At 52.5% G+C, this 27,403-nt stretch overlaps 1 protein-coding gene across 2 annotated transcripts in view; it reads right to left on the bottom strand.

Annotated features, from left to right (window-relative positions):
- The window catches only part of Sh3pxd2a (SH3 and PX domains 2A), a 217,337-nt gene that overhangs the window by 65,946 nt on the left and 123,988 nt on the right, over window positions 1-27,403 (bottom strand). For both annotated transcript variants that reach the window (XM_027930218.2, XM_071610941.1), the window contains exon 6: window positions 18,701-18,729. In XM_027930218.2, coding sequence (XP_027786019.1) covers window positions 18,701-18,729 — 29 coding nt within the window. The remainder of the gene's footprint in view (window positions 1-18,700; window positions 18,730-27,403) is intronic.

The raw sequence follows: 27,403 nt of genomic DNA, 5'->3' as shown, positions 1-27,403 counted from the left end.
CTGTGGAGGAGGAGCAAAAAAATCAAAGCACCATAGAAGAACATCTGATTATGAGATGTGGTGCCACTAACATCCTGAGGCAGAAAGCTCTTGGCCTAATCACGGGTGTGAACATTTTTAGAACATCAGAGGCTACCACATGCAGAGCACTGGTGCTGGCTGCCAGTACAGACTCATTTACTTCCCACACAACCCCATGAGGTGGGCACGCATCTGTGGACCCATCTTGCAGACAGGAGCCATTCAGACAGGGGGAGTAACTGGCCCAAGTTCCCAGGAGCCAGAAATGGAACCAGGCCTGGCGGCACCCCAAGACGAATACTTTCTCTGCTGGGCTGTTCATCACCTCCAAGGAGCAGAGAGCTGGCTGCTGTGGGGATAATTATAGGAAAACATGGAGATGTAAGTCTGAGAGCAAACCCTTACACTGTCCACCAAGCTGTCCAGGAAAGCTGCCTGATCCCTTCACAGATAGTAACAATAAACAGCAGCATACATTTATATAGCACTTACTGTCTGCCAAGCTTTGTACCAATACTTTCCATAGAGTAACATATTTATTTTTCACAACAGTTTACAGTGGTAGATACATTATTCCCTCCCTTTTGCAGATGAAGAAACCAAACCAGAGAGGTTAAGTTACTTGCCCAAAGCTGCAAGCTAGTAGTGTCTGTCTCTTTAGGGACACAGACCTCAGGTGATCAGAGCTTGATGCCACTTATCATTTAAAGCACCTCACCCTCTCCCTTGCTGAGCAAGCCACCTTCCAATTACAGGCTGACTTTCCACAGAGAAAGGGGAAGATAGCCCTTCCAGATTGCATTGGAAGCCCACAGACTTCCAATGGGGGCTCTGTGGAGAGGTTCAGGGAGGCCTCTGGAGTCTGACTGCCTGGGCTCAAATCCAGGCTCTGTCCCTTTGAGGAAGTTATTTAACCTCTCTGATCCTGTTCCTGATCTTGTTAAACTCAGGATGAAGTGACGTACTTACCTCCGGTTGCTGTGTGGCTACGTGGGCTGCCCAACCAGCAGTGCCAAGCCACGCCCCTGGTAGGCTAGTGCCAGGCCCAGCCCAGCCCCATCTGTCCCTGCTAAGAGGTCACCCACAACTCCCTCCACCTCTGATGGCGTTCGTGCTCCATTCCTCCCTTTTGGGGTTCCTCATGAGGAAATGCTTTGGGAAAGGGAAAGGCTGACCTCTTTCAGTGGACCAAGGCATCTTCCCCAGCCTGGAGAACCCAGGAGGACCTGTTCCGCTAGAACTGGGGTCTACAAGGGCCTCCGTGGAGACCCTACTGTGGCAGTGCACATGCAGCCGTGGACAGAATGGGAAACCATGGGCAGGCTGCTCCCAGGTGTCATTTATGGAACCACTCGGGGGGCTGGGCCTGGTTGATGGGCAGACAACCTGAGCTCAAGCCTGTCCCCTTGGCCTTCCTTCCCCTGCCCCCAATAGAAAATGGGAAGCAGACCAGAAAGGAGCCTGTCTTTCTAAAAGAAAAGTCTCTCTGAAAGATGACCTCTTCCCCAGTCCCAATGCCACTGCTCCCACCCAACGCCCCTGCAGCAGAGTCCCTTCACCCCAGGCCACCTGAGCAAGCCCTCTCCCCGAGTGGGAAGGAGCCCTTCCGCTCCTTACAATGAACAGAGGACAGCCCCTGGCTCAGGAACCCTGGCTGTCTGGCCAGGAGGCAGAGGAGGCTGCTGGCGCAGGGCTGGGAAAATGGAGATGGAGAGACAGCGAGGTGGGGTGAGGGGGGCCAGAGGGTGCAGCCGAAGGAGCAGCTGTGACCGACACAAACCAACTGCTTTCTGTCCTCCCCACTGTCTCCACCTCCCTCTCCTGGTGACACAGAACCAAAGGCCCTACGGAACAGGGTCACGGGCCTGCTGGGAAGCAAGGGGCACTGGACTGGGAATCTGCATGAGGGGGTCTTGCCCATAACCAGCTGTGTTACTTTGGGCAAGTGGCTTGACTCCTCTGAGCCTCAATGCTCATACTGTAAAATTAAGCATGTGGGCGTACTGATCTCTAAGGTAGTTGTCTGATGTTCTAGACTTTCCGGCAGAAACCTGGTAGTTTCCACAACACGAGTGTACCATAGCTGAAAATAATCTTTTCAAAGAAAGAGATCACCTTTCCAGAGAAAAACGCTCGAACGTGGTCTCAGGGTAAGGAAACTCAAGTTCGAAAGGGATCTCTCCGGCACTGAGCAGAAATTGGGAACAAGACTCAGAGAAGCCTAGTTCTTGTGCTCAGCTCACCCTGCTGCTGTTGCTCACTAACTTGGGGTGCATTTAGCAAGTCTCTGAGCTTCTTTTCCTTCCATAACGTGGGCTTGAAATGACCTACTCTGCTTCCTTCACATGGATACTTTAAGACTGAAATGAAGCCAGGTGTGGTGGTGCATGCCTGTAGTCCCAGTTACTCAGGAGGCTGAGGCAGGAGGATCCCGAGTTAGAGGCCAGCCTGGGCAATTTAGCAAGACCCTGTCTCAAAGTAAAAAATAAAAAGGGCCGGGCATGTGGCTCAGTGGTAGAGCATCCCTGGGCTCAGTGCCCAGTACTGGGGGAAAAGAAGACTGAAGTGACCCACTGCCTGTAAGAAGCAGAGTGGAAGGAATGAGCTTTCTGGGACATGAAGGGGAGTGGGGACAGGGACAAAACTGGGGGCAAAAGCTGTGGGCTCCTGGCAGTAGAGGCATGTGGATGTGCCGCTCCCCCCCAGCTAACCATGGTAATTAGGCTCCGGCCACAGTGTTCCTCCTGGCTGGGGAGGCCAGCCATACTCCAGGCCCAGGGAAGCCCAGGTGTGTGCAGGTCACAGCCAAATTCAGGGACCTGAGGGTGCTTTGATGCTGACCCCGGTTCTTGCCGGGTCCAGGTGATGCCGAAGCACAGGACTGCACTACAGAGGCCTGACTTTATGGGGGCTCCCAGGATGACCCTGCCTGGCCAGATCCAGTCTGGGGGAACCCTCCAGATGCCTATCAAGTCTTCCTTTAACCTCGTGCAACTCCAGAGCACTGGGAACTGCGCTCAATCTACCCAAATCTAGTCCTCAGCCACGTTTCTGGGAATGCTTCCCTGGTGTAAGGCAAGTTCCACCACCAAACTAATAAATCCAGAGTGGGCCGAGAGCCCAGGTGGGAGAGACAGGGCCGAGCACTGCCAAGGCCCAAACCCTGTGGAGAAAGAAAGCCAACTGAAGGCTCAGGGGACCAGGCAGGGCCACCCCTTATCAGCTTCCACAGCCCCTGCCCTGGGGTCCTGGAGGGGAGGGACAGCAGAGACCCTGCAGGGCCCAGTGGAAGCAGACACCTCCCCTGTCCTGCAGGACTGCCCCATTCCTGGGAATTCTGTTGTTCTTACCCACAACCTTGAACTGGTCTCCCAGTAACTGCTGGACCCTGGTCCTTTCCTCGCTGTGCTACCTGACCCTGCACAGGGCTGGAATTCTTCTTTCCTGCAGACCACACCTGCTTCTTTTTCTTTGTAACTAGGCCACCCGGAATCCGGCCACTGCTTTCAGGCCATCCACTACGGAGGGCCTAGCGGCAGCTGGCCTTACTACCCAATAGTAGTTGCCAAGCCAGAAAACAAACCACCGTGCAAACATGTCTTCCCATCCAAACTCACCTGACTGTAAGCTTGGAGTGAGTGGTTCACTTGTTTGGTGTGCGCTATGGTTTGTGGGGTCTGAAACACGTTTACACGTCATCGCCATTGTAACGATGTTGGGAGGTGGGGTCTAGGGAAGGGGTCTGGGTTGTGGGGCTGGAGTCCCCGGATGAGACAATGCCTTTCCCCTAGGAATGGGTTAGCTACTGTCAGAGTTCTGTCCTTTTTCTCTCTGGCACATGCCCTTTTGCCCTTCTGCTTTCCACCCTAAGTTGAAGCCCCAGATGTGGCTGCCTGATGTGAGACTTCCCAGCCTCCAGAACCCAATAAACCTCTTTTCTTTATAAATTATCCAGTCTTGGGTATCCTGATATAGCAACAGAAATGGACTAAGATGGCATGTGTGTGAGCTGCTTCTCACAGGGGAATCTCTGTGAAGGTTATTTCAGTATGAGTGGCAGCTGCCATCTGGCCATAAGTACTTATAGCAGGAAGACATAATGCCCTTGTACCAGAGGGAGGGGTTCATGCTGCCAGAGCAGCAGCTCTGCCCAGGCCCTGCCTCCTACTCCAACCCTTGCAGGTGGCTGGTTTCATGGAGGTGTGCTCTGGGCAGTCACCTATGGCCTCATGCTGAAGGGCCTTGGGCTGTTTAATGCTGCTCTGTCACGGGGCTGAAATCATTCATAATTTATGAACAAGAGGCCCTGTGTTTTCATTTTGCATTGAGCTCCAATTATGTAGCTGGTTATGCCCAAGGCCTGAGGGTCCTGTTCCACAGACTTTTGAGCTAAATAAATAGAGTACTTAAGCGGAGTGTTAGTAGGCTAGATTTCTGCTAGGTTATCTTCTTCTTTTCTTTCTTCTTTAAAAAAATTTTTTTTAAATTGTAGATGCACACAATACCTTTGTTTTATTTATTTTGTTTTAATGGGGTGCTGAGAATCGAACCCAGTGCCTCACGCACACGAAGCCAAGTGCTCCACCACTGAGCTACAGCCCCAGCCCGTCTGCTGAGTATCTTCTGCAAGACAAAAAGCAAATCCTCAATGCAGACCCCCCCTCTCGCTGCCATATCTCTGGCTGGCCAGACCCAGTCTGGGGGAACCTTAAGGCTAGGAAGACCACGTAAGGATTTAGGACCAGAAACAGGAAGACACTGTCCTAAGTCACGCAGCAAGTAAGTAGTAAGGCTGGGGATAGACTATACCCCACTCACTTAACGTTCACGCCATGCATGGGGTTCAACATTTTCTGGGCATTACTTTCTTTAATTCTTACAACAATCTGCATTTGGCAGGTGAGGGATGTGAAGCCCAGGGGGAAATCAAGGTTCTTTCTCAAGGCTCCATAGCAAGGAAGTGATGGTGTCAGCCTTGGACCAAGGCAGGCTGGCTGGGAACGGGGACCCAGGGGCCCTCATGGAGGATATTGTTTTCTGGATCCTCCGCAGTCACTGGCCAAGGCCCATTCATTTCGGCTGTGCCTCTCTTTGTCAATGCAGCAGTGTTCCCACTCACTGTGCACTTGGCAAGAGAGGGCCTGCCCCTTCCCTAGAGTGCTGCCTCTCCCAGAATCCAGGGTACATGTGGGGCAGCCCAACCCGGGACAGGAATGCGCCCCCCGACCCTCTGGCCGCTAAACTATGCAGTCAGGGAACAGTCAGTCTCCCTGCTCAGGTGGGGAATGGGGTGCGGAGAGGGGCTGGGCCTGGAGCCACCCACAGCCCCTGAGGACTAAGTTCAAGGGTGCCTACCTAGGCCAGGGCTGGACCAGAAAGCCTGATCGGCCCGGGAATGCTGCAGCTGCCTAGGGGGCCGCCCTGGGGGGGCAGCAGACAGGTCGGCCAAGGTGCCAAGGAGAGCTGAAGCTTCCCAGTGAAGACAGGTGCTGTGGTTAGCTGGAGGCACCATCATGGGTGGGTGGTGGGATGCTGTGCGGCGGGGGGGGGGGGGGGGGGGGGGTCTGAACCTCTACTCCCGCAGCTGCTGCATGACCCCATGGCGGTCCCTGGGGTGGCAGCCTCCCCCTCAGTTCTCAGGTTCTCACCTCGCCCCGCTCCACCAGGATGTGTGTGTGTGGAAAAGACAAACTCAACGCTGTGCAGAGTTCCAGGATCCCAGCCACCCGCCTCCCTGGGGTGGTCCACCTTGGTGGTCCTCCCCCACTTAGTGGGATGTCCCCCCATTACCCCACCCACCAGCTCCCTGAAAAGCCCAAGCCCCAGCCCAGCACACATGCTCAGGAGAAAGAGGCAGGCAGAAGCCCAAAGCGCTGGGCGTCAGCTCCACAGGCCTGCCTGCTGCTCCCAGCTCAGTCTCCATGGGAGGGAGCTGGGAGGGAGCAATGGAGCTAGGGTGGTACCCTTGGGACACATTCCCACCCAAGCTGAAAAGCAGAGGGTCTGCAGAAGAGGCTCTTGTGATCAACCTATCAATGAATCAATTCCAGCTATTTGATGAGCACCAGCCCCGCGCATACCTGGGGGCCTTGCTTTGGACCACCTGACTGTAGATACAGCATGACAGTGGGGACAGGGGCACACACATCTTTCCTATGCAGTCCTGTCTATTTCAGGAGTCCTGTTGGCTTGGGGAGAGAGCCTGGCTCCTCAGCCACCTGCTTGATACTGTTAGGGCCACCACAAAAGTGATTCCTTCCTTCTGAAGACTGCCCAGACCCAACGGGAGGCAGGTTGCTCTTGGTAGTCCAAGGCCAAGCCTTGGAGGCTGACCCTGTGTAACTGGGCTGCCTTTGGGGCAAAGCTCACAAGGCTGTAGCAGACACCTGGCTGGATGCTGCCATGAACCAGACCAGGACAGGAATGCAGATGAGGGTGGGGAGGGGGGGGTTGGGGACAGAACTCATCCCTGAGCAGAGGTTGAGGACACCCACTTTGCAAAGTCCGCCCGTCTCTCTCATCTTGCCTGGTATGATTCGCTGACTATTTCAGCTGGCTGCAGAATGTCTGGTTAGGACTAGAGTCCTAGCAACTATCTGGCACATAGTAGGTGCTTAATAAAAATTTGTTGAATCTCTCCAGGTAGAACTAAAGTTCCTTCAGGGTCTTAACCCTGTCCACTCCTCTATAACACCCTGAACACAGGAGCTGCACAATTAATCCTCAGTGGCTGATGGGAGGATGGACACTTGTTGATCTTAGTCTTGTGGCTATCATGGGAAAATGAGACTGACCCACTGCCCAGGGCCTTCTTGGTACATGCAGCCCTGACCTCGCCTTTGTCCAGCCTTTGCCTTCTGTGTCTAGCTTATGCTGGGCACAGAGGCTCACGGGAAGACCCCTAGCCTGGCAGAACATCCTAAACATGCTGCTGGCTTGCAGCATCTGCTTCAAAGCCTTTCAAAGAGATTAAAAAGAAATTATCCATAACCAATATGGTCTCATAGCAAGATGAATGTTGCAGGAAATGGGAGTCTGCGCAGGAACAACTTCCTTGTCTATGACGTCTGCCTGGAGCAGGGCTCAGCGCAACCCCCCACAGTGTTTGCTGGGAGCCCTGGGCTTCTCCTTACCCCGTTCCTCCCCTGCTCTGTGTGGGTCTGGACCAATCCCCTGAGCTCGCAGATGCCACGTAAACAGAGCTGTGCATGCGCGGGCGCGCGTGCACACACACACACACACACACACACCACTGCTTGGGAAATCCCCACATCTGGCTCTCACGTGACTGAGCTATGCCCAGAAAGCCGCAGGACAGGGGAGGACAGAGTTAACCCTTTGGCACCTCAGTGCAGGGGCTCTGGCTGATGCTAAGCTCCACTCCAAGGAGGAGCCTGGAGGAGGCCTGTGCTTAGATGCTCAGATGGTCCTGTTCCTGGTTCATTGCACAAACAGGGCAAGGTCAGGTCATTTCTCTGGGTCTGCTTGGTCTTCCCCGGGGATGTGAAAAGGCTATTCTTTGTCCTGTCAGTCCTGGTCCACCATCAACCACTGGGGGTTCATCTGGATGGATACTCCTTCCCCAAGGGAGGCCACAGTCGGCTATCCAGTAAGTACCTCCTAGTGCCAGGCACCTGGCTGGGCGTGGGGCCACTGTCCTATAATCACAGTCAGGATTCACGCCGTCCTTTCACAGGTGAGGATAAGCATCTCAGGAGACCCTTAGAGGATCCTAACAATAAGGAGGTTGGTGGTGGCTCTTGGGGCATGTTCTTGTTCTTTCCAGCCTAGGTGCTGCAACTCTATGGAGCCAGCACCCCTGAAACACACCACACGGTAGGTACTCCGGGACACACCAGGACACCTATTGCTGCGACTGGCCAGGTGTCTTCTGCACAGTTGCTCCTTCCCTTTGCCCCGCTGGCTCATTTAAAACCTTTGGTGAACCAGCTGCGAGAGGCCTGGAGCTTCCCCAGCAGATCTGTGTGTCTTGCACAAAGACTCCAGATCACTCCACTCCAGCTCTGTGTGGCACTGGTGACACTGTATGAACACCATTGTTGACATGCCCACCACTCCCACCAGAGGAAAAGTCTAATACCAACATTTAATCAGAAACTTGCTTCCTATCCAATCAGCTTTCAAAGGTACCATCCCTGTCCCACCCCCAAGGCAGGCTGCCATTAGTGTCCACTGGCCACAGACCTAGAAAAGAGAGCACAGCCCAAGTCTAGGAGAAAGTGGAGATGGGCTCCATACCCATGAGAAGGAGCTGTGCTAGGGGAAGGATCATAAAGAGGCGCCAACTCTATTTCCAAGCCGGGGACCCGACAAGGCCCTGCTGCCCCGGTGCGAGACTCCAGCTCCAACGTGAACTAAATCCATCTTCCTGCCAGATGCTTGGGTCACACTTGGAAACAAGATCCAGAGGGCAAAGCAAAGGCAGTCAGGGAGAGGCATTTTTTTATTTTTCCTTGCAAACTTCTAAGTTTTCCTAAAACTTTGGAAAAAAAAAAATTTTTTTTTTTTTGCCTTCACATTTCAAAACTGACCAATTCTAGACAGGCCCTGGGCCAACCAAGTTATTCACGCCACATTTCTGTTTCTAAACAAAGTAACTTTAGATCAGAAAAAGGTGCTACAACAATAAGTAATGCACATTTTCCCCAAATCTTTGTTTTTCCGTTGGCTCCATTACTGGAAATGTTGCCCGTTGTCACATGTCTCTGAACCAGAATGCTGAAGGCAGGAACAAGTTGCCTTCCGGCTGGGGGCCGTGGTGGGAAGCATTTCTTTGCTGGACCACAATTTGGGTGTCTCCTCCCCACGGGAACAAAACCTTGTGAGTTTTAAATAAAAGGCAGACGGAGACTCGTCACGGCCTCCTGATGAGGCCAGATGGGAAGGCCCCTCACATGGCCAATCTCCAAATGCTGGCCTGGCATTTCAGGGAGAAGAGGCTTAGAACTCTGTCCTCTATGACAGGTCCCCCATTCCTGCTCCTCCAGTCCACTCCTGACTCAGGAGACACTGAAAGCATTTTCCAAGAGCAGCCCTGTCTGTCCAGTCACAATCCATCTTGGGGACACCAGCACTCCTGCCACCTCACTGCCTGTCTTCCCTGATCATGGTGATTGGCCCACATCCAGAATGCAACCCTGGCTTGGTTTTGGACTCCTGAGGAGCCTGACAAAATGCAGATGTCACCCCCGAGATGCTGATTCGGTGGGCCTGGGCAGCGCCTGGGACCTGCATTTCACCGTGCAGGCCTCTGCCCACTCCTTCCCTTCTAGAACAACTTCCTATTTTCCCAGCAGTGATAGGTATGAATGGGCAGAGAGAGAAGCAAGCAGGACAGAGGGAATCAAGGCTCCGGGCTAGCTGTCTCCTTCCTGGGATTCCAGGATGGGGAAGCACTCCCCTGTCCTGCCTCACCCTTCCCTGCCCAGGCTCTGTGTCCAAGCCAGTCGGGCAGAGGGGCTGCTGCCTCAGCTGGGTGTCGTGGCACGCGCACACGTGAGCAGCATCACTTTCTCCATCGCATCACTGCCACATGGGCTGGCCGTGGAGTTGCCAAACCAATCAGCCTCCTTTCATTTCCAATTAGATGACTTTGAACTCCAGGGTTGACATCAGGCTGAGGACCCAGTGCCATGAAAATTAAAACTGTTTAAAAACACCACCCCGGGTGAGAGGTGCCAGAAGCCCGGGCCTTTACAAGACATGCTTGCTTTGGGGATGGGCTGTGGGAGGGTTCCAGGAAGATCTTGGCCATGTTCATGAAACAGCCTGGGCCTTTCCTGCTGAGGATGGGTGGCCCGGGCAGACAAGGAAGCCCTGGAGATTGCTCTGAAAGGTCCTGCTGCACTCCCTTCAAGGCTTTCTTTCTAGAATTATCTCCTGTCATCCCCTTCCCCAGCAGCCTCTTTACCTCTGCCAGATGAACACTTTTCCTTTCTTCAAACTTCTCAAACTCAGGCTGGGGAGGTGGCGCAGGGGTACAGCACTTGCCTTCAACCCCAGCACCACTGAAACAAACAAACAAATTCTCCGTCTAGACCCACATCTGTGATCCTGGTAGTCTCTCCCACCGGGGGACCCTGTCCACCCCTGGAGGATCATCCCAATCTCCTGCACCATTTCCAGTCTTCCCCTACCCCTTGTGGATCATGGTCCTCCTGCCTGGTGTGAGCTGGGGAATCCCAGGTGTACTCCATGGCACCCGCCCAAGAAACACCTAAGTGAAAGGAAGACCTCAGGACCCCTACTCCAGGGGAAGGCAGGCTGCTGCTGGCAGCTGGTCCCTATCCATCTCCTCTGTGGCTGGTGAGCAGGGCAGGTCCAGAAGGAGACAGAGAGCTGGTTCTGTCCTGTGCCCTTCTGGACCTCATTTCTTCCCCAAGATGGGCCTCATTTCTTCCCTCCAGGCCTTCTTGCTCTGCGTCACAGTGGCCCTAGATCCAGCAGCTGGTGGGACCAGGTTCTGCCCAGCCTGTACCCCAGGCTAGTAGCAGCCCCCCTCTCATTTGCATCTGTAAGAGGAGGGGGGACTAACTTCTTCAGATAGAGGAACTTTTTATAGTAGCCAGTACTATGGGCTGGTCTTATTCTAAGCAAATCCACTTTATTAAAAGCCAAACCAATAAAAAAAAAAGAGAGAGAGAGAGAGAGAGATTATGGGGCTATTAGTCATGCCTTGTATAGAGACCCTTTACCCTATTAAGAATTTCCTTGTGACCAATGAGTTCTTTCTAGAAACCTGGCAGAGGAGGTGCTCTCTTGAGGCAGGCCCCTCCCAGTCTAAAGAACTTCCAGTCCTGGACACCAGTGGACCCCTGGGCCCTGGAATAGGAGGGCTCACACATGAGTGGGTCAGAAGGGCCAGATGTGAACCCTGGGTCTGCCTGGCCAGCTGACCTTGGGCAAGCTCCTTAACCTCCCTTTTCTGGTCTATAAAATGGGGACAAACGAGGCGTGGTGGCACACACACTTGTAATCTCAGTGACTCAGGAGGGTGAGGCAGCAGGATCACAAGTTCAGGGGCAGCCTCAGCAACGTATCTGTTGTAACAGTGGCCCACTTTATGCCTAGAATATACATACCCCTTGCTGCTCTGCCACTGAGACTTATTTTTAAAAGGACATGTTCCTTTCTCTTTCTCTCTCTCTGCTCTTCCCTAATCTCCCCCACTCTAATCCCAAGAGAAACAGGATTACTTTTGTTCCCCATCCTAGGCAGATTAACCTGTCCTTAAGTACACACCCACCACAGTAATCCAGACTTTGGGGATGGCACCAGAAGATCTTGGGAATGACTGTCTCCTAAATAAATAAGTGAATTACAACTCGACAGAGAACTCGCAGAATGCAGCCTTTGAATCACCTCTTTAAAAGCCCTCTGTTCCCTCTGATGGGCAGAATCATAGCCTCTGGGACAGGAGTCTCCTGTGATTCTCCTTTGCTAGCAAAGCAATAAAACTTTTTCCTTTTTCTTAAAACCATGTTCTTGTCCCCATTCATTGGCAGTGGGGAAGGGCAGAGATTTTGGTAACAGCGAGGCCCTAAGCAACTTAGTGAGACTCTATCTCAAAATAATAATAATATTATTATTATTATTAATGGGTTGGGCATGTGGCTCAGTGGTTAAATGCCCCTGGTTCAGGGCAGTTAGGAGATGAGGTTTGCTCAGCCCTCTTCTGTCTTGAGTTGCTGCTGGAGGGGGCAAGAACCAAAGGTGGAGCTCTGCAGATGGAAGCTAACCTCTCCTGCTGCCTAGCCTGCTTAAGGCCCTGTAAAAACCATGTAACCGGGTGAAGGCTTCCTCAGTGCAGGCACTTCATGTTTGTTACTTTCATTTCCAGCCTCAAACACATGGCCTGATAAAGTGCTCCCATGACCTCCTTTTTAACAGATAAAAAACCCAGGCACAGGGAAGTTAAGGACTTGCCAAGGTCACACAGCAGGCAGGGATGGGATGTGAAACTAGGCATTCCTGCTTCAGTCTGCATTTTTATTTTTTATTTTTTTTTTTGGTTACTGGGGATGGAACTCAGGGGGCACTCAACCACTGAGCCACATCCCAAACCCTTTGTGTATTTACAGACAGGCTCTCACTGAGTTGCTTAGAGCCTCACTGCTGCAGAGGCTGGCTTTGAACTTGTGATCTGCTGGGATTACAGACATGCTCCACTGTATCCGGCAAACCCTGTATTCTTAACTTGACAGACCACTCAGCAACGACTGCATGTAAGTTTTGTCTCCTCTGGAGCTCAGAGAATGGAAATAAATGCCTAGTTAAAAATTTTTTTTAAACATACATTCTCTTCTATAGCACTTTATTTTATTTTGGATGGTGCTGGGGATTGAATGCAGGGCCTGGAGCATGCTTTAGGCTTTACCATTGAGCCACACTCTCAGCCCCCAGATGAATCTTTTGACTCTCCAGCCTAAAGTACGGTCAACTTCTCCCCTTCTTTCATAACCCATCAACAATAAGACGATAATAAAGCTAACTCAGGGCAGAGTGAGGTTCAAACCCTGCTTGGTTCGACTGATGCCAAAACCTAAACACTCAACCCCAGCAACTCTGCTCCTTCGCAATGGAACAGCATTAACGCTGATCTCATCACCTCAGCCCAATAACACCATTTAATGATGCTGCCTGGCAGCGGGGCTGAGCTCACTGCTTTTCCAAGGAGAAACATAAAGTAAACAGGACTTCACGAGGAACATCGACGCTTGCCTAAGAGAACAGACTTGCAACACTCTTGAGCAACCAACCTTATTTGCATTTAAACGAGCTGGAGCTCCTCACAGCTTCCTTGGTGGGATGGAGCACCTGGCCCTCTGCCTGGCTGCTGTCGCAGGGCCACGCTGATCTGAGAGGCTCATTGGCCACCTGCGCCCCCTTGTGGCCGGTCTCGGAACTCCACACAGCTTCCTGCAAGGCTGTGAGATTGGGGGGTGGGGCACCCCTCTCTTCACAGGTCTGCAGAAGCCCTTTGGACCCGCTCTGGCCTCTCTGGGCTCCTGGATAGCTGCTCAAGTTGGGGAGCACTCATAGATAATAACACTAGGTCCCCCCTGCTGCCTGGCATGGCACAAAACCCTCTAAGTGCATTGTCTCACTGAGCTCGGAACGTGAAAGTCCCTGCCAGGTCACTGTTTCTACGGCTATCTGTTTTACAGGTGTGATGGTTAGTGCTAGGTGTCAAGCTGGCCAAGCCACAGTCCCAGGTGTGCTACCACTAATCCAGGTGTTGCTGAGGAAGGTAGTTTTGAAGTTGTGATTAAATCAGTTGACTTTGAGTGGGCTGAGCCAGTAAGGTGAGAGACCTCCAGGACAGGGCTGAGGCTCCCCTGAGGACATCTCCCTGGGGACAGCAGCTCCAGCTTGCACCTGCACTCCAGCCTGCCCTTCTTCACCCCAGTCCCCAATACAATAAAGGCCTTAAAATCTCTGCCCTGCTGGTTCCACTTCTCCCGCGGAACCCTGACTGACACAACAGAACAGGTAAGCTCAGAGGTGAAAGAGTTGTCCAGGGTTATGTGACTGGCACACTGGGGACCTGAGAATAGGAACCCAGGCAAGTGGCTCAGATGCCTCCCAACTTCCACGCATCCCATCAGTGAGGTCCACCCAATACCACCGGTCTTACCCTCCACTGAACTCCTCTGCCATCCCTACTGGTCTCCCCCCTGTTGGTCTCCACTTACCAACCAGAAAAATCATTCTATAATCAAAGTCAGTTCACACCAGGTGAGGTGGTGCATTCTGGTAGTCCCAGTGACTCAGGAGGCTGAGGCAGGAGGATTGCAAGTACAAGGTAAGCCCCAGTAACTTAGTGAGACCCTGGAAAAGGGCTGGAGAAGTAGCTCAGTGGTAAAGTGCCCCTGGATTCAAACCCCAGTACCAGAAAGAAAGAAGAAGAAAGTCAGATGATCACATTTACCCCTCAATTCAGAACACTTTGGTGGCTCATTTTACTCAGGGAAAGTCAAAATTCCTAAAATGGCCTTCAGCCCTTTCAGTGGGTGCTGCCCATCTCACCCGCCCTTAGTCACATCTCTGTTCTCACCCCTATCACCCTGCCATCCCCGATTCTCCACTCTGGTTACAAGCCCTATGAGCAGCCAGCAGACCCACCCTGGGTCCTTGCACCTGCTGTGCCCCTGGCTAGGTGACCATGTGGCTTCAGAAAAAAAAAAAAATATATATATATATATATATTTTTTAAACTTATTTACTTATTTTTATGCAGTGTTGAGGATCAAACCCAGTGCCTCGCGCATGCTAGGCAAGTGCTCTACCACGGAGCCCCAGCCCCAGCCCCAGCCCCAGATATATCTTTATAACCTCAACACCTCGCAGAGTGCCTGGCAGACAGCTGGCGCTCCATGTGAACTAAAGTATCTGGGCTATCTGGGCTGCACACAAGCCACACTTAGTCCTCCTGGGCCACCTCTTCGCATGTGCTCTCTCTGGATTGTCAAAGTGTGCAGCACTCTGCCCCACATCAAGAAAACTCCTCTTTTGTTCAATGTCCCCAATTTGAGGCAGACTCTTTCCTGACCCCGGCGGGTTCATTCAGGCACACCTTCATTTTTCCGTCGACTCCCCTGTTCAACAAGCCAGTGGCCAGTGCTGGTGAAAGCCCTGCAGCCCAGGTCTTTGCTCTTGAGGTGATAGGTGACAGTAGGCAAGAAAACCCACAAGACAACTGATGGGTGGTCAGTGATATAGAAGGAGGCAGTGACCTGAGACAGCAGCGAGACAGTGGAGGATTGGCGTGGCTTTGCTGAAAGGTGATGATAAAGCAGAAATCCTAAGAAGGGATCAGCCATGTGAAAGATGGAAGAGGAGCGTCCCAGACAGAGGGAACAGGAAGTTCAAGGTGTCACAGAGGAATGAGCTTGATGTGTTTAAGGCACAGAGGGTGACCATGCATCTGAGCAGAATGGACTCAGTGGGGTTTTTGTGTGCGGGGTGAGGATGAGGGCACAAGAGGGTAGAAGCCAGGTTAGGATGGTGGGCAAGGGCCAAATCATAAGGGCAGTCCCTGGGGGAATTCAAGCAGTCAAGTCCATTATTTGGTATGAGCGCCCCCTAGCTGTGATGTGGAGAAGGGCAGGAACAGGTAAAGGTGAAAGCAGAGACCAGGTAGGAAGCTGGGGCCTTCTGGAGAGGAGGTGGGGAGAAGCTGGTGGCTCTGGAGGTCAAACTAGCAGGTCAGAGAAGCACAGGAGCCCTAGATGATGGACTTGAACAACAGGTGAATGGCAGCAGCTCCTGAGAGGGGGAAGGTACTGGGAGCAATCAGGCTCATGGCAGGGAGGAGCACAGGTGACTGTGGGACCCCGCTCGCTGCCTTCCAGTTTTCAAGGGCACATTCCCTCTCCTCCACGAGGCTGCAAGCTGCCAGAGAACTTTCCTCCTCAGTTGAGTCCACCCTGTCTGACCCTTGCTTCAATTAATATCCATAAGTATGCCTAGAACATTGCCTGCTACCTAGGAAGCTCGCCCAAGGTGCTAGCTGCTATGATTTAATAAGCATCTACTATGTGCTAGGCTCTATGCTTGAGCAGGGCATGGTGGGAGCGTCTGTGGTCCCAGCACTCATGGGGCCAAGGTGGGAAGATAAGCATGACTCTAGGAAGCTTCATTACAGAGCAGGACAGAGCCCTATGCATGCACTCAATTCTGTACTTCCCCAGGACTCTGGGCAGTTACCCCCTCTGAACCTCAGGTTTTCATTTGCAAAATGGGAATCCAGCCCCCCCCCGCCCCCCCCCCCCCGCCATGTGATATCACTCTGAGCAGCAAGTGAGGAAACATGTAAAGTTCCTAGCACATAGTAGATGCTTATTAAATCATAGCAGATAGCACCTTGGGAGAGCTTCCTAGGTAGCAGGCAATGTTCTAGGCATACTTATGGATATTAATTGATCTGGCCTTCACTATTACCAAGAGGTGAAATTTACCTAGTGTTCTCCAAAGAGACAGAACCAATATCATGGGGACATACAGAAAAAGAGATTTATTTTAGGAATTGGCTCAAGTGATTATGGAGCGTTGGTGAGTTCGAACACTGAAGGTGGGGTTTGGTACGTAGGAGCCTGAAAAAGAGCTTCAGTAGAGTTCAAATGTAAGTTGCTGGCAGAATTCCTTGCTGGGGGTGGGAGCAGGGTGTCTTTGTTCTAGTAAGATCTTCAACTGATTGGATAAGACCCACCCACATTAGGGAAGGTAATCTGCTTTACTCAAAATCCACTGATTTAAATGTTAATCTCACCCAGAGACATACTCACAGGATATATCCAGCCTCACAGAACATTGAAAATAAAGCTTGACCAAATATCTGGGGACAATGGTCCATTCAAGTTAGCATGTAAACCACACACACACACACACACACACACACACAAAGTTAACCATCACGAGGTAGGCATAACTGTTATCCTAATTTACAATTGAGAAAACAGGTACAGGAGGGTAAGAAATCTGCACAAGGTCACAGACAAAAGCAGTCAGACTCTCCTGCTTGGCTCCAGCTCTGGCACTTTCTACCACGACACTAAGTGGCCATTATCATAAGCATACCAAATGTAAATTAAATTTCTCCATCCATCCTTTTCCTGGCCTGAAGGCAGAAGGCACAGAAACTGGAGGAGGATTTTCCTGGGGGAGGCAGCTTGGGTGGGGCTCTGGATTGCTTAGGAAGCCACTCAAAAACTAAGCTGCAAGAGCCTGGGGTGTGGAGTAGGGACAGAGGACCTAGCTTTTTCAGGGGGAAACAGGTTCAGAGTGGAAAACGGATTTATCTAAGATGACAGTTGAACCAGGAGTAGGTCCCAGGGCTTCAAAAGGTGATGATGACAATGATGGTGTCTACCTGGTAACTTAGGTAGTTAGTTATGTGCTAGGGACTACTCCTCAGTCCCCCTCCCAGGGCTGAGAATTGAATGCAGGGCCTCACACAGGCTAAGCTAACACTCTGCCAGGGAGCTAAATCCCCAACCCCTGTGCTAGGGGTTTCACATTAACTTCTTTAATATTTTGCATGTGACATATATTCTATTATCATCTTTGTTTTAAAGAGAATGAGGAAACTTCAGCACAGAGAGGTTAAGAAATTTGCCTAAGGTCACACACAGGAAGAATTTGAACTCAGGCTCAACCAGTATACTATACCTTTGAGGCCCAGGGCAGGTTTCTTGGGGGGAGGGTGTGTCATGACACTACACAATCCCAGTCTTGTACCTCCCTCTCAGCTCTCCCATCTGGGCCCTGCCTGGAAGTGACAGCTAAGATGAGGCCACAGTCCCTCAGCTCCTCACCCTCCTCTTCATAAGAGGAAATGCCCTTCTGCCCCAGTGGGCGGGCAAACCTGAACCCGAGAGGCCCACCTGACAGTCATGGACACACCTCTCCTCACAACCCGGTGGGCCCCAAACAGGTACACAAATACACTTGAATACAGACTCCAGCCCCCACCACCAGATCTAGCCCAGCTCACTGGCACACACCCCTAGCCTTCACACCCAGACAAGTAAATGTAGCCCCGGAGCACACAATTATCTGGACGACACATGTCCACCCCCAACACACACATCACTGCACAACTTTCCTCCTCCCAATGAGCAGGTAAGCAAGCACTCGTATGCGCAACACACAGAAACGGTACCCATACTCACAAACACAGCAGTTACATCTATCCCAATTCACATCACAATTGTGTGCTATCATTCAAGGCACACGAACCTCTTCTTGTACCCAGACCAAGGCACCTGGGCACAAGAGCCGTTGCCGCAAGCTACTGCCTACATTCTCAAGGGCCAGACCCCTCAGATGGCTGTCCAAGGATGCACCATCTCACAAACATGGGCCACACACGGGTAACATAGATTGCTCCAGCCTGTCCCTGCCCCACCCCCAGAACACAGAGCCCTAATTCCTGGGGACCACACCCCACACCCCTGCATTTGCCATTTGGAAGAACAGTCTCGCGCACCCCTAGAGAACTCTTGACCCCAGCGGTCAGCGCACAGCACGCAGCGTCCGCCAGTGGACTTGCCCCACCTCGCTCTCCTATCTCCGCCCACTTCGCAAACTCCGGGAGGGCCTGGGCACCTGTCAGGCCTGTGCAGAACCGGCTGCCCCCTCCCACGCGTCTCGCCTGCCAACAAGCCAAGCCCCCAGCTTGCAGCAAGGTGAACGCGCTCGCATCTGGGGAAGGGGAAGGTCCACCATACAGGCGCTAAAAACTCAAGTCACTCAAGGATGACAGCTTTCCAGTCCTTCTCAGGGGAAAAAGGCCCGTCTCTATTAACCCTTCCATCACCGCCGCACCACGGGAAGGAGCTGCCCAGCAGTGGCCACCGCAGCCCGGGGGAAGGGGGAGGGATCTGCCTGCCATCGTTGTGGGGGCTTGGACCCGTCACGAGACAACCCCACACTCCCCATGCATCCACCTCCGCTCCCACCTGGGAGCCCAGGGGACCCGGTGGGAGAGATCTCAGGGGGCAAGGGCTAAGGAGGGGGCACCTGGAATATCCCTGGCTTCTCAGGACCAAAGCGCCAGCGGGCAAGGACAACCCCCCAGAAAGTCCTCCTCAGGATCAGACGGGCACATGCAAGGGGCAGAGAGGTTGGAGAGAAAAACGCCCGGAGGCTCCCTTACCTGATTTCCTCTTGGAACTGCCATAATCTCTGAAAAAGAAGCAACAACAGACAGACATGGTTAGGGTCGGGCGGGGGGGCCGCAGGGCTGCGGGTCTCAGGCTGCCGGGGCACCCACGAGCGGGCTGCGGTCGGTCCCGGCGCCTCTGCTCATGTGATGCCCGCGGCTCAGCAAGCCGAGCGCTCCGCAGCTGCACGCACTGCGCGCGGCGCTGCCCGCGGGTGGCCCCGCCAGCCCGGCCTCCGGGAGCCATCGCCCCGCCCCACCCCGCCCCGCCCCGCAGCCTGCACCCCTGACCGCCACGCCCCAGCCCGGCCCGCCAACGAGGGTTCACCTTCCCCAATCCTCGGAGGACCGAGGTGCAAGCCGCTGCCCAAACACTTGGTGAGCAGGGAAACTGAGGCTCCAAGAAGGAGCCTAAAACCTAGACCCGGACCTGCGCTGTGATGCGGCTCCCCACCCCTGGAGCGTTCTGCCTCCCAGTTCTTTCCATCACTTGCCCCATCCCACTCAGCCTCCTAGTCACGACTGAAATGTCACCTGCTCCATGCGTCTTCCTCAACACCCCCAGCCCCTTAACAGATTTGTGTAACCTTGTTATTTTTATTTTTCTTCTGGTACTGGGTATGGAACCCAGGGGCAGTCCACTTCTGAGTTACCTCCCTGGCTATTTATTTTTGAGCTATTTATATTTGAGATAGGGTCTCACTAAATTGCTGAGATCGGCCTTGAACTTGTGATCCTCCTGCCTCAGCCTACCAGAGTTGCTGGAATTTACAGGCATGTCCCACCCCCTTGACCCTTAGATTAAAGTGTGCCTTAGGGCACACTATGGCTCCTTTCCTCCTCCACCCCCCACCTTCTCCTGGGCCCAGCAAAGGTGAAGGATAAACACTGGCTGTGGGGTCAATGTTAAACTCAGCTGTCTTTCTTCTTAAAGGCTAAGGCTGGGCAATCTGGGCAGTTAGTGGGGTATAACACACTGCAGGGGTAACTGGGAGGCCAGGAATGGTAGGGATGGGGGTTGAGTTTCTGAAGGAGTACTGGATTGAAAATCTATCACTGACAATAACTGTTAGATGACCTTAGACTCTTACCCCTCCCAACCTCCACTCCTGGCTTGGAGGCTCCCCTGCCCTCCAGGGAGAGATTAACCCAGATTCAGGATCAGGCAGGTTTCCCAAATCCTGCCCCCACACCTTCCCCAATCTTCAAGGGACCCAGGAAGGAGAGTGGCTTTCCTAAACTGAACTTCTGGACCCCTGAGATGCTTTGGGTTTTTGTTTTGCAGTACTGGGAATTGAACCCAGGGGTGGGTGCTCTATCACTGAGCCCTTTTTATTTGAGACAGGGTTTTGCTAAATTGCCCAGGCTGGCCTTGAACTTGAGATCCTTCTGTCTCAGCTTCAAGAGTCTCTGGGATTACAGGCATGTGCCATTGTGCCCTGGCTTACAGTGCTGAAGTTGTGTTAGCACGTAGACACTGGCAGGCTGCCATGGGGTCTATCTGGAGACTGGAGGAAATACCTCCCTGCTGTCCATCTTTGGTCCAAACTAGTCAGCTAGATCTGCCTGCTGGAAAGGAAGTCTCTTGGAGAAGGGACAGATTACAGGCAACAACTTCAACCTCATGAAGACTCTGAGTTCCCATTCTAGAGGCCTAGGGATGACCTGGACCACTGGGTGCTTGTTAAGCTGCAAGGTAATCCACCTGTACAGCCAGGGATGACACTCCCATACACAATCTCCTACATTTCCCAAAGTCTGGGCTCTGAGCCCGTTACACTGGCATGCTGGGGCAAAGTCTAGGAAGTTTTTCATTTCTTTTTTTCTTTTTTCATTTTTTAGTTGTAGATGGACACAATATTTTTATTTATTTATTTTTATGTGGTGCTGAGGATCGAACCCAGGGCCTCACACATACAAGGCAAGCGCTCTACCACTGGGCTAACCCCAGCCCTAAAAAGTTTCATTTCTAATCCCTATTCTTCCCCCTCATCTTGTCTGAGAACCCCCTTGGTATGCCAACCCTCCAGCCACACTAAGAGGAAGGGGTTATCATCCCCATTTTTCAGATGAAGAAACAGGTTTAGCAGTGCCCAAGGTCACCCAATGGGGGAAGGGCTGTTATTTATAAACCCACCAGCAGGAATAAAAAAATTCTGGATGAGAATCTGTTGAAACTGTTTCTCTAAAAGGCATCAGGAAAGGGGGAGGGGGAATCCCCCAACTCCCAACCAACATGTTCCTCTTTCTGAGCCAGAAGAGAGGCTGGGCAGACACTGTCCAGGTCTGCCTGGCAATGCTGTCTTGGAGCTCAAGTATGGGGAGGAGATTACAATATGGTGGCTGCATCCACCCAGGGGGCTCTCTGTGCCCAAGGAGGGAATTAGCTTTTCAGGCTTTTTTGCTGAGCAAGGCTGGGCCACCAGGGAAGGGCAGGGAATGACTGGCAATGAGGAGCTATTCTCTGTCCCGCCATTTTCCTGCTGGACCTGCTGGGAGAAGCCTCCTGGGCTTGGGACTCCACAGCCACCCACCATTCCTGGGGACACCAGCAATCCAGACAGGGGGTCACTTCCTCACAGTGATGCCCCCTTCTCCCCATTGTTTATGCAGCTGTGGGCTGTTCAGGATTCTCTTCTAGCTCCCAGCAGGGAGGTAGGGAGGCTATTCCCTTGTGACAGGGGAGTACACTGAGGCTCCGGAGTGTAGAAGGGACATAACTCATATGCCTTGAGTGGCTTTGTGCCAGTCTAAGCCTGGCCACTCAATGTAATCATCTAGAAAGCTGGCTAACCCCCACCCCCATTACCTTCATCTCCAGAAAGCTTCCCTGGGGATTCTGAGGCTTGCCAGTGTTGCATAATCTCCACTGGGCCCCAGCCACCCCTAAGACACATCCACACTAAGTAAGAATAGTGTGCTTGGCATGCCAAAGAAGCTTCCAGACAAATCCCTTGGCCTGCCTGGCCTTCAACCAGAGTGGGGAGCCCACCCCACCAAGGGCTTCTCTATCGCTCCCTGCAAGTGGAGCAGTCTCTTCTTGCAGGTGAGAAGAACAAGGTTTAGAGATGCTGGGGAACTGGGTCAATGTCAGGGAGGGCTGGGTTGGGCAAACCCCCAGTGAACACCCCTCCCCCCAGCAGTGGGTGCCAGAGTGGAAGGCAGAGCCCTGGGGCCTGACAAGCACGTGGGGTTAATGAGTGAGGCTGAATGAGGCTGAGCGCTTGCGGTGGGGGCAGCCAGGCTGAGACTGAATGGCGGGATGGCAGGCCGAGGAATCCTTCACTCGGTATCTGGCCTCCAGCCCAAGCAGGCGCTGCCCTAATAGGAAACCTCTTAGAGGTTTCCGGTTGGGCACCTTTTAGCAAAGCCATTTTGTATTTTTAGCTGCCGAATATGCTGAGAAGCAGCTTAGGTATCCAGTGGCTGGGAATCCCCCCAACCCTCACATACCAGGGCCCCCACCCCTGGCACACCCACCCCCAAGGGCCTTGCAACCAGTCCTGGCCTGGGCAGGAGGGCAAGGCCTTCTGTTGGAGTCCAGTTCCCTCACAGCTCAAGATCCCCTCCCCACAACCCTTCTTTGCTCCAAGGCTTGCCCTGAGCGGTGCTGACAGCCCCTATCCTACCAGTGACTCCCCTCCCAGGAGGTAACAGTCTAGCCGCCTTCGGACTTGCTGCTGAATCACCATCTCCTACTGAGCCACAGGAAGAGAGGAGGGTAGGGTAGGGCTAGCATCTCCCTCTAGCGATGCCAGAAGCTAATGTAATTGAAAAGGCCTCCCAGCCTGTGTCTTGAAGGCCATTTGACCTTCCCCCCAGCTGGTCCAGGGACAGACTAAGACCATAGGCATAGTGACCAATGGAACCAAGAAAACAGGAACATGGAACTTACAGGGCTCATACTGGACAAACTGTGACTGATGTTCCACAGGTCTGGCGGGTTAGGGAAGAGAGGAGGTGAAATTCCTCCAACCCAGCACCCTATTCGAATCTATCCAAGGTCGCCTAGAGCCCTACTCCCCAACCCCACGTGACAGCGTTCATCTCCTGGGAGATGTGTCAGCTCTGCATGAGGACAGCCAGTCTGCAGTTCTAATCCGGGCTACTGAGGTACTTCTTTCATCCCTGAGCCTCTATTTCTCCAAATGCAGGATGAGGACAGTCACAGAACCTTGAGCTTTGGGGAGGAGAAAGTGTGCAGCATGCAGAACGGGGCAGCCTGGCTGGACACGCACTGTAGGAATCACCTCTGATAGCATTCATTCTTTTTTCATACCTGGACGCTGTGTCCAGCCTTGGTTGCTACCCAGATGGCAAAGGCCTGTTGAAACTTGGCTACTACAAGGGCATAGTGGCTCATGCCTGTAATCCCAGCAACTTGGGATTCTGCGGCAGGAGGATCATAAGTTCAAGGTCAGCCTCAGCAATTTCCCCTGGTATTATCTACAAAAGACCTGGGATGTATCTTGGTGATAGAATGCCCCTGGGTTCCATCCCCAGTACCAACAAAGCAAAACAAATCAAAACTTGGACCCTGCAGATCCCTGAGACTCTCTGGATATTGGTAAGAGGTTGGTGGAGCTGGGTGATCCTAGTCCTGCTTTCAGAGTTTTCACGGACACCAAGACAATCATTGGTCTCTGTCCAGTACCAAACACTGGGAGAGCCTAGTGTTTTTGTTGTTGAGATGGGGTCTTGGGGCTGGGGATACACCTTAGTTGGTAGAGTGCTTGCCTCCAATGCACAAGGCCCTGGGCTCAATCCCCAGCACCACAAGAAAGAGAAAGATAGGGTCTTGCTATATTGCTCAGGCCAATCTTAAACCCCAGGGCTCAAGTGATCCTCTTGCCTCAGCCTCCAGAGTAGCTGGGATTATTGGCACTGTGCTGGGCTAACAGGACACATGGACCCTTCCCAGGAGCAGGCCCTGCATCTTCGTGCTAGCACACACCTGGAAGGAGTGGCTTTCTTCCTTTGCTTTCTTTCTTTCTTTTTCTCCTCTCATTTCTCTTGCTGAGACATGATGGGCTCCTTCTCCAGGCATTCAAGTGCAGCAGTTGGTGTGGGAGAGGGAAAGGTATTTAATTCCTGCCCTCTGTCCACCTGCTTTTGTACTGACTCTCCCCTTTCACCCTCCCTGGAAAATTCTGCTAGGAATGTAGCTCAGTAGCAGCTTGCTGGCCTAGCATGTGTAAGACGCTGGGTTCCATCCCCAGAGAGTTAAAAAAAAAAAAAAAGAAGAAAGAAAGAATAAATTCCCAGTATCCAGTATTTGGTCTTCAGTGCTCTAAAGTAGGCAGAGCAAGTATTAATCCATTTTATGAATGAGGAGCCTCAAATCTGAGGGTTTAAGTGGCTTGCCCAGACTCCTGAGGCTAGATAGACAGTCCTGACCCAGAATGTTCTCCATGACCCAGAATGTTGCCGATAGGCCTGCCGGCCAGGGATTGGGCTGCAGGAGGGGATGCCCTAGCAGCAGGCAGTGGGCTGTCCCTGGGGAAAGGAGGTGCCATCCTGTGGTCAAGGTTCCCAGAGTGAGAGGCAAAGGCAGGAGCTAAGGCAAGGGAGGGAAGAGGCAAGCCCACTCCAGTGTCCCCAGCTCTGGGAAGGGGGCGGAGTCCCTGACTGTGCCATTCTGACTGAGCCCCACAGCCTGTGGCCCCCACCCCGTTCTCCCTCCACAGCAAGTGCCTTGGCAGAGGAGGTGACACAGACTTCCAGCCCCGTGTTCTCTCCCTGCTGTCTGCTGGCTGACATTGGCCACTCGGCCTGGGATGCCCGTCTGCAGGGCCTGCTGCTGCTGGGAACTGCTTGAGAGACTGGCTGGGTGCCAGATAGCTGACTTGGGGTGACCTTGAGAGCCACACGGTGGCTGGGGACATGGGCACTAGAGTAGGAGGGCTGGGAGAGAAAGCTCACAACCTTGGCCAGAGGTTAACCTGAAGGAGATACATCGTCATGATTTTGACCACTTTTTGAGCTCCTTTTGTAGGTGGGGATGTTGAACCCAGGGGCACTTTATCACTGAGCTATGCCCCCTGCCCTTTTTAGTTTTGAGATAGGGCCTCACTAAGTTGCCAAGGCTGGCCTCAGACTTGCAATTCTCCTGCTTCAGGCTGCTGAGTTGCTGGATTACAGGGTGCACTGCCAACTGCCAAGCCTTTTCCTTTTTTTGGTACTGGGGATTGAACCCAGGAGTGCTTAACCACTGAGCCACATCCCCAACTCTTTTTATATTTCTCTGAGTTGCTTAGGGCCTCACTAAATTGCTGAGGCTGGCTTTGAACTTAGATCCTCCTGCCTCAACCTCCTAAGGTGCAAGGATTACATGCCCAGCTTCCAACAGGCATTTTAAAAACAGAATAGATAAGAAATAATCAAGGAGTCCCTCATTGGCAGGCTGTATTGTGAAGCTCTGGTTTCAGGTGTCTGACTACCTACCTATCTATCTGTCTGTCTGTATTGGGTTGTGATGTGAAATGTATTTCTTATTGTGGCAGAAAAGTTTAAAAAATACCAACAAATCCTCTGGGTTTCAGATTGTCCACTCCTAAAAGACGTGACTCCCAGTGACCCATGGAGCCGTTGTAAGGATTCTAATCCTCTGGGAGACCCATACAGCAAGACCAGCATGTTCTTCCAAAGCCAAGTTAGGAGGGTCTGATGAAGGGGCTTCAGGTCAGCTGGGGTCTGGAGAGAGCCAGGGGATTTTTCCGCTCCTCTTAACCCCAAGCCGGGCTTTTGTTCTGGCTTTTGAGGGCCTTTTCACAGAATGGTCTGGAGAGGCAGCGACCTCCAGGCAAGGCAGAAGAGGGGCATGAATGCCGTTCTTTGCCCCTATTTGTGCCCTGGTCTAAATTGTTGCACTGAGGGCTCTTGTGTTTAGCAAGAATCCATCCTTTCTCTGCAGGGCCTGTGTTTTCCTGGCTTCTGAGAATGGGCCCCATTGTGACCCTGCGGTTAGCGCAGAAAGGCCAGATTCCTGCCCTGGGTGAAAATGCTGAGTTCCTGGGGAGGGAAGGGGTCTTGGGTCCCCCGGTCTGTGTCCCAGTCTGAATGCTATGGCTATCCCAGACCCCAGAAACCCCCTGGGAGTTTAACTTGTATCCTAAACATCCAAGAGGGTTGCTACCACTTCTCCATCCACAGTGAAAGGACAAAGCACTGTCTGTCTGTCTGTCTCCACTGACTTGTCCCATCATTATGAGCAAAGGCCCTGAGTGTCTCCAGCCCAGGGATGGACTCTACCTTGTCTGGACCCCGGAGCAGAGAGCTAAGAGGGAGAGGGGTGGGTTCAAACCCTGGTTTAGTTGGTCACCTATGACTCCATGATGCAGACAAGTTACTTAACCTCTTTGTACTTTCAGTTGTAAAGGGGGATAAGTCATTCCTATCTGACAGCATTGTTATGGGGATTAAGAGGAATAACGGGCAAAACTTTAGGACACCATTGGGCACATGGAGAGGACCCCAGCCAACAGCCTGGGTTCATAAGAAGGGCTAGATTTGGAGTGTGGATGATTGCCAAAATATGGCAGATGCTGACCAGCCCACCTTTGTGGGTATGGACAGTGTAAGACTCTGGCTGCAATCTCAGGGTGCCACATTAGGACCCTGAGAACAGATAGGCCTGGATTCCTACCCATGCACATTCCAAGGAGTCCCACCCAGAAGGGGACTCTGACATGCAGTCCAAGGGAGAGGATCTAGGAAGCAGGAGTGGCAGAAACAGACAGATGATTTCCTAGAGGGAAAACAGGGCGGAGACTGCTCATTCAGCCCATTGCCTTGGAGGACTGCGAGTTAGCAAGGCTACCTGAGATCCTACTTCCAATTTTGCTAGCCTCCTCTTAGCTCAGGGGCTCCTTGGATTCTGGGGGGCTGCATGCCAGACCCAGTGAAGGGCTGGCAATAAAATGTGGTAATTGGTTTCGACTATGAAGTCCCAAGACAAGGACATCAAGGGCCCTCCATATTTGGAGGTCCTCCTTGTCTTTTTTCATTTGTTTGTCCCTCCATCTATCCACCAGCCATCCTTCATCCATCATACATCTTTCCTTCATTCACCATCCATGCTCCATCCATCTATTTTCCATTACCCTCCATCCATCAATCACCATCCATGCTCCATCCATCATTCATCCATGTCTTAGCAGATAGGTTGCTGTGGACCCAATCTTGTGCTTGAAGCAGAAGACAACAGTTTTGCTTTAAAAAACACACTGAAGATACAAGACAGACATCCAGGAAACAACACTTTGTGATTAGCTGCCCCCAAATTTGGTCAAGGAGTGCGTTGTATAGGAATTCTCAGGACGGGGACATCAGAGTGGTCCGGGGTGGTTGGGGAAGGCTGCCTAGAGAATGGAGGACTGGAGCCAGCCCCTGGAAGATGGACGTCTTTAGAAGGCTAGAGCAGAGGTGGGGAGGAGACTGGAGGTGGAAGGGATAGCGTGAGCAAAGGTTCAGAAGCAGGAATGGATGTGGGGTCACACGAGGAACACAGGCCTGGACAGCTCAGGGAAGCAGGCACCAGGGGGAGCAGGACATGCATCTGGGGAGCTGGCTCAGACTTCAGAAGGAACTTGTGGGGAGAAACCCACTGGCGATGTTTGTAGGGTGAGATTTCCCATCGAGAGCGGTGGCATCACCTCCGTGACTGATAATCAGAGACTGGTCCTGGTTTCCCTGCTG

The sequence above is a fragment of the Marmota flaviventris genome, chromosome 4 (genome assembly GCF_047511675.1).
Source record: "Marmota flaviventris isolate mMarFla1 chromosome 4, mMarFla1.hap1, whole genome shotgun sequence".
In the NCBI taxonomy this organism is placed as follows: domain Eukaryota; kingdom Metazoa; phylum Chordata; class Mammalia; order Rodentia; family Sciuridae; genus Marmota; species Marmota flaviventris.
Note: the sequence above shows the minus strand (reverse complement) of the source record. Positions and strands in the feature narration are given on the sequence as shown.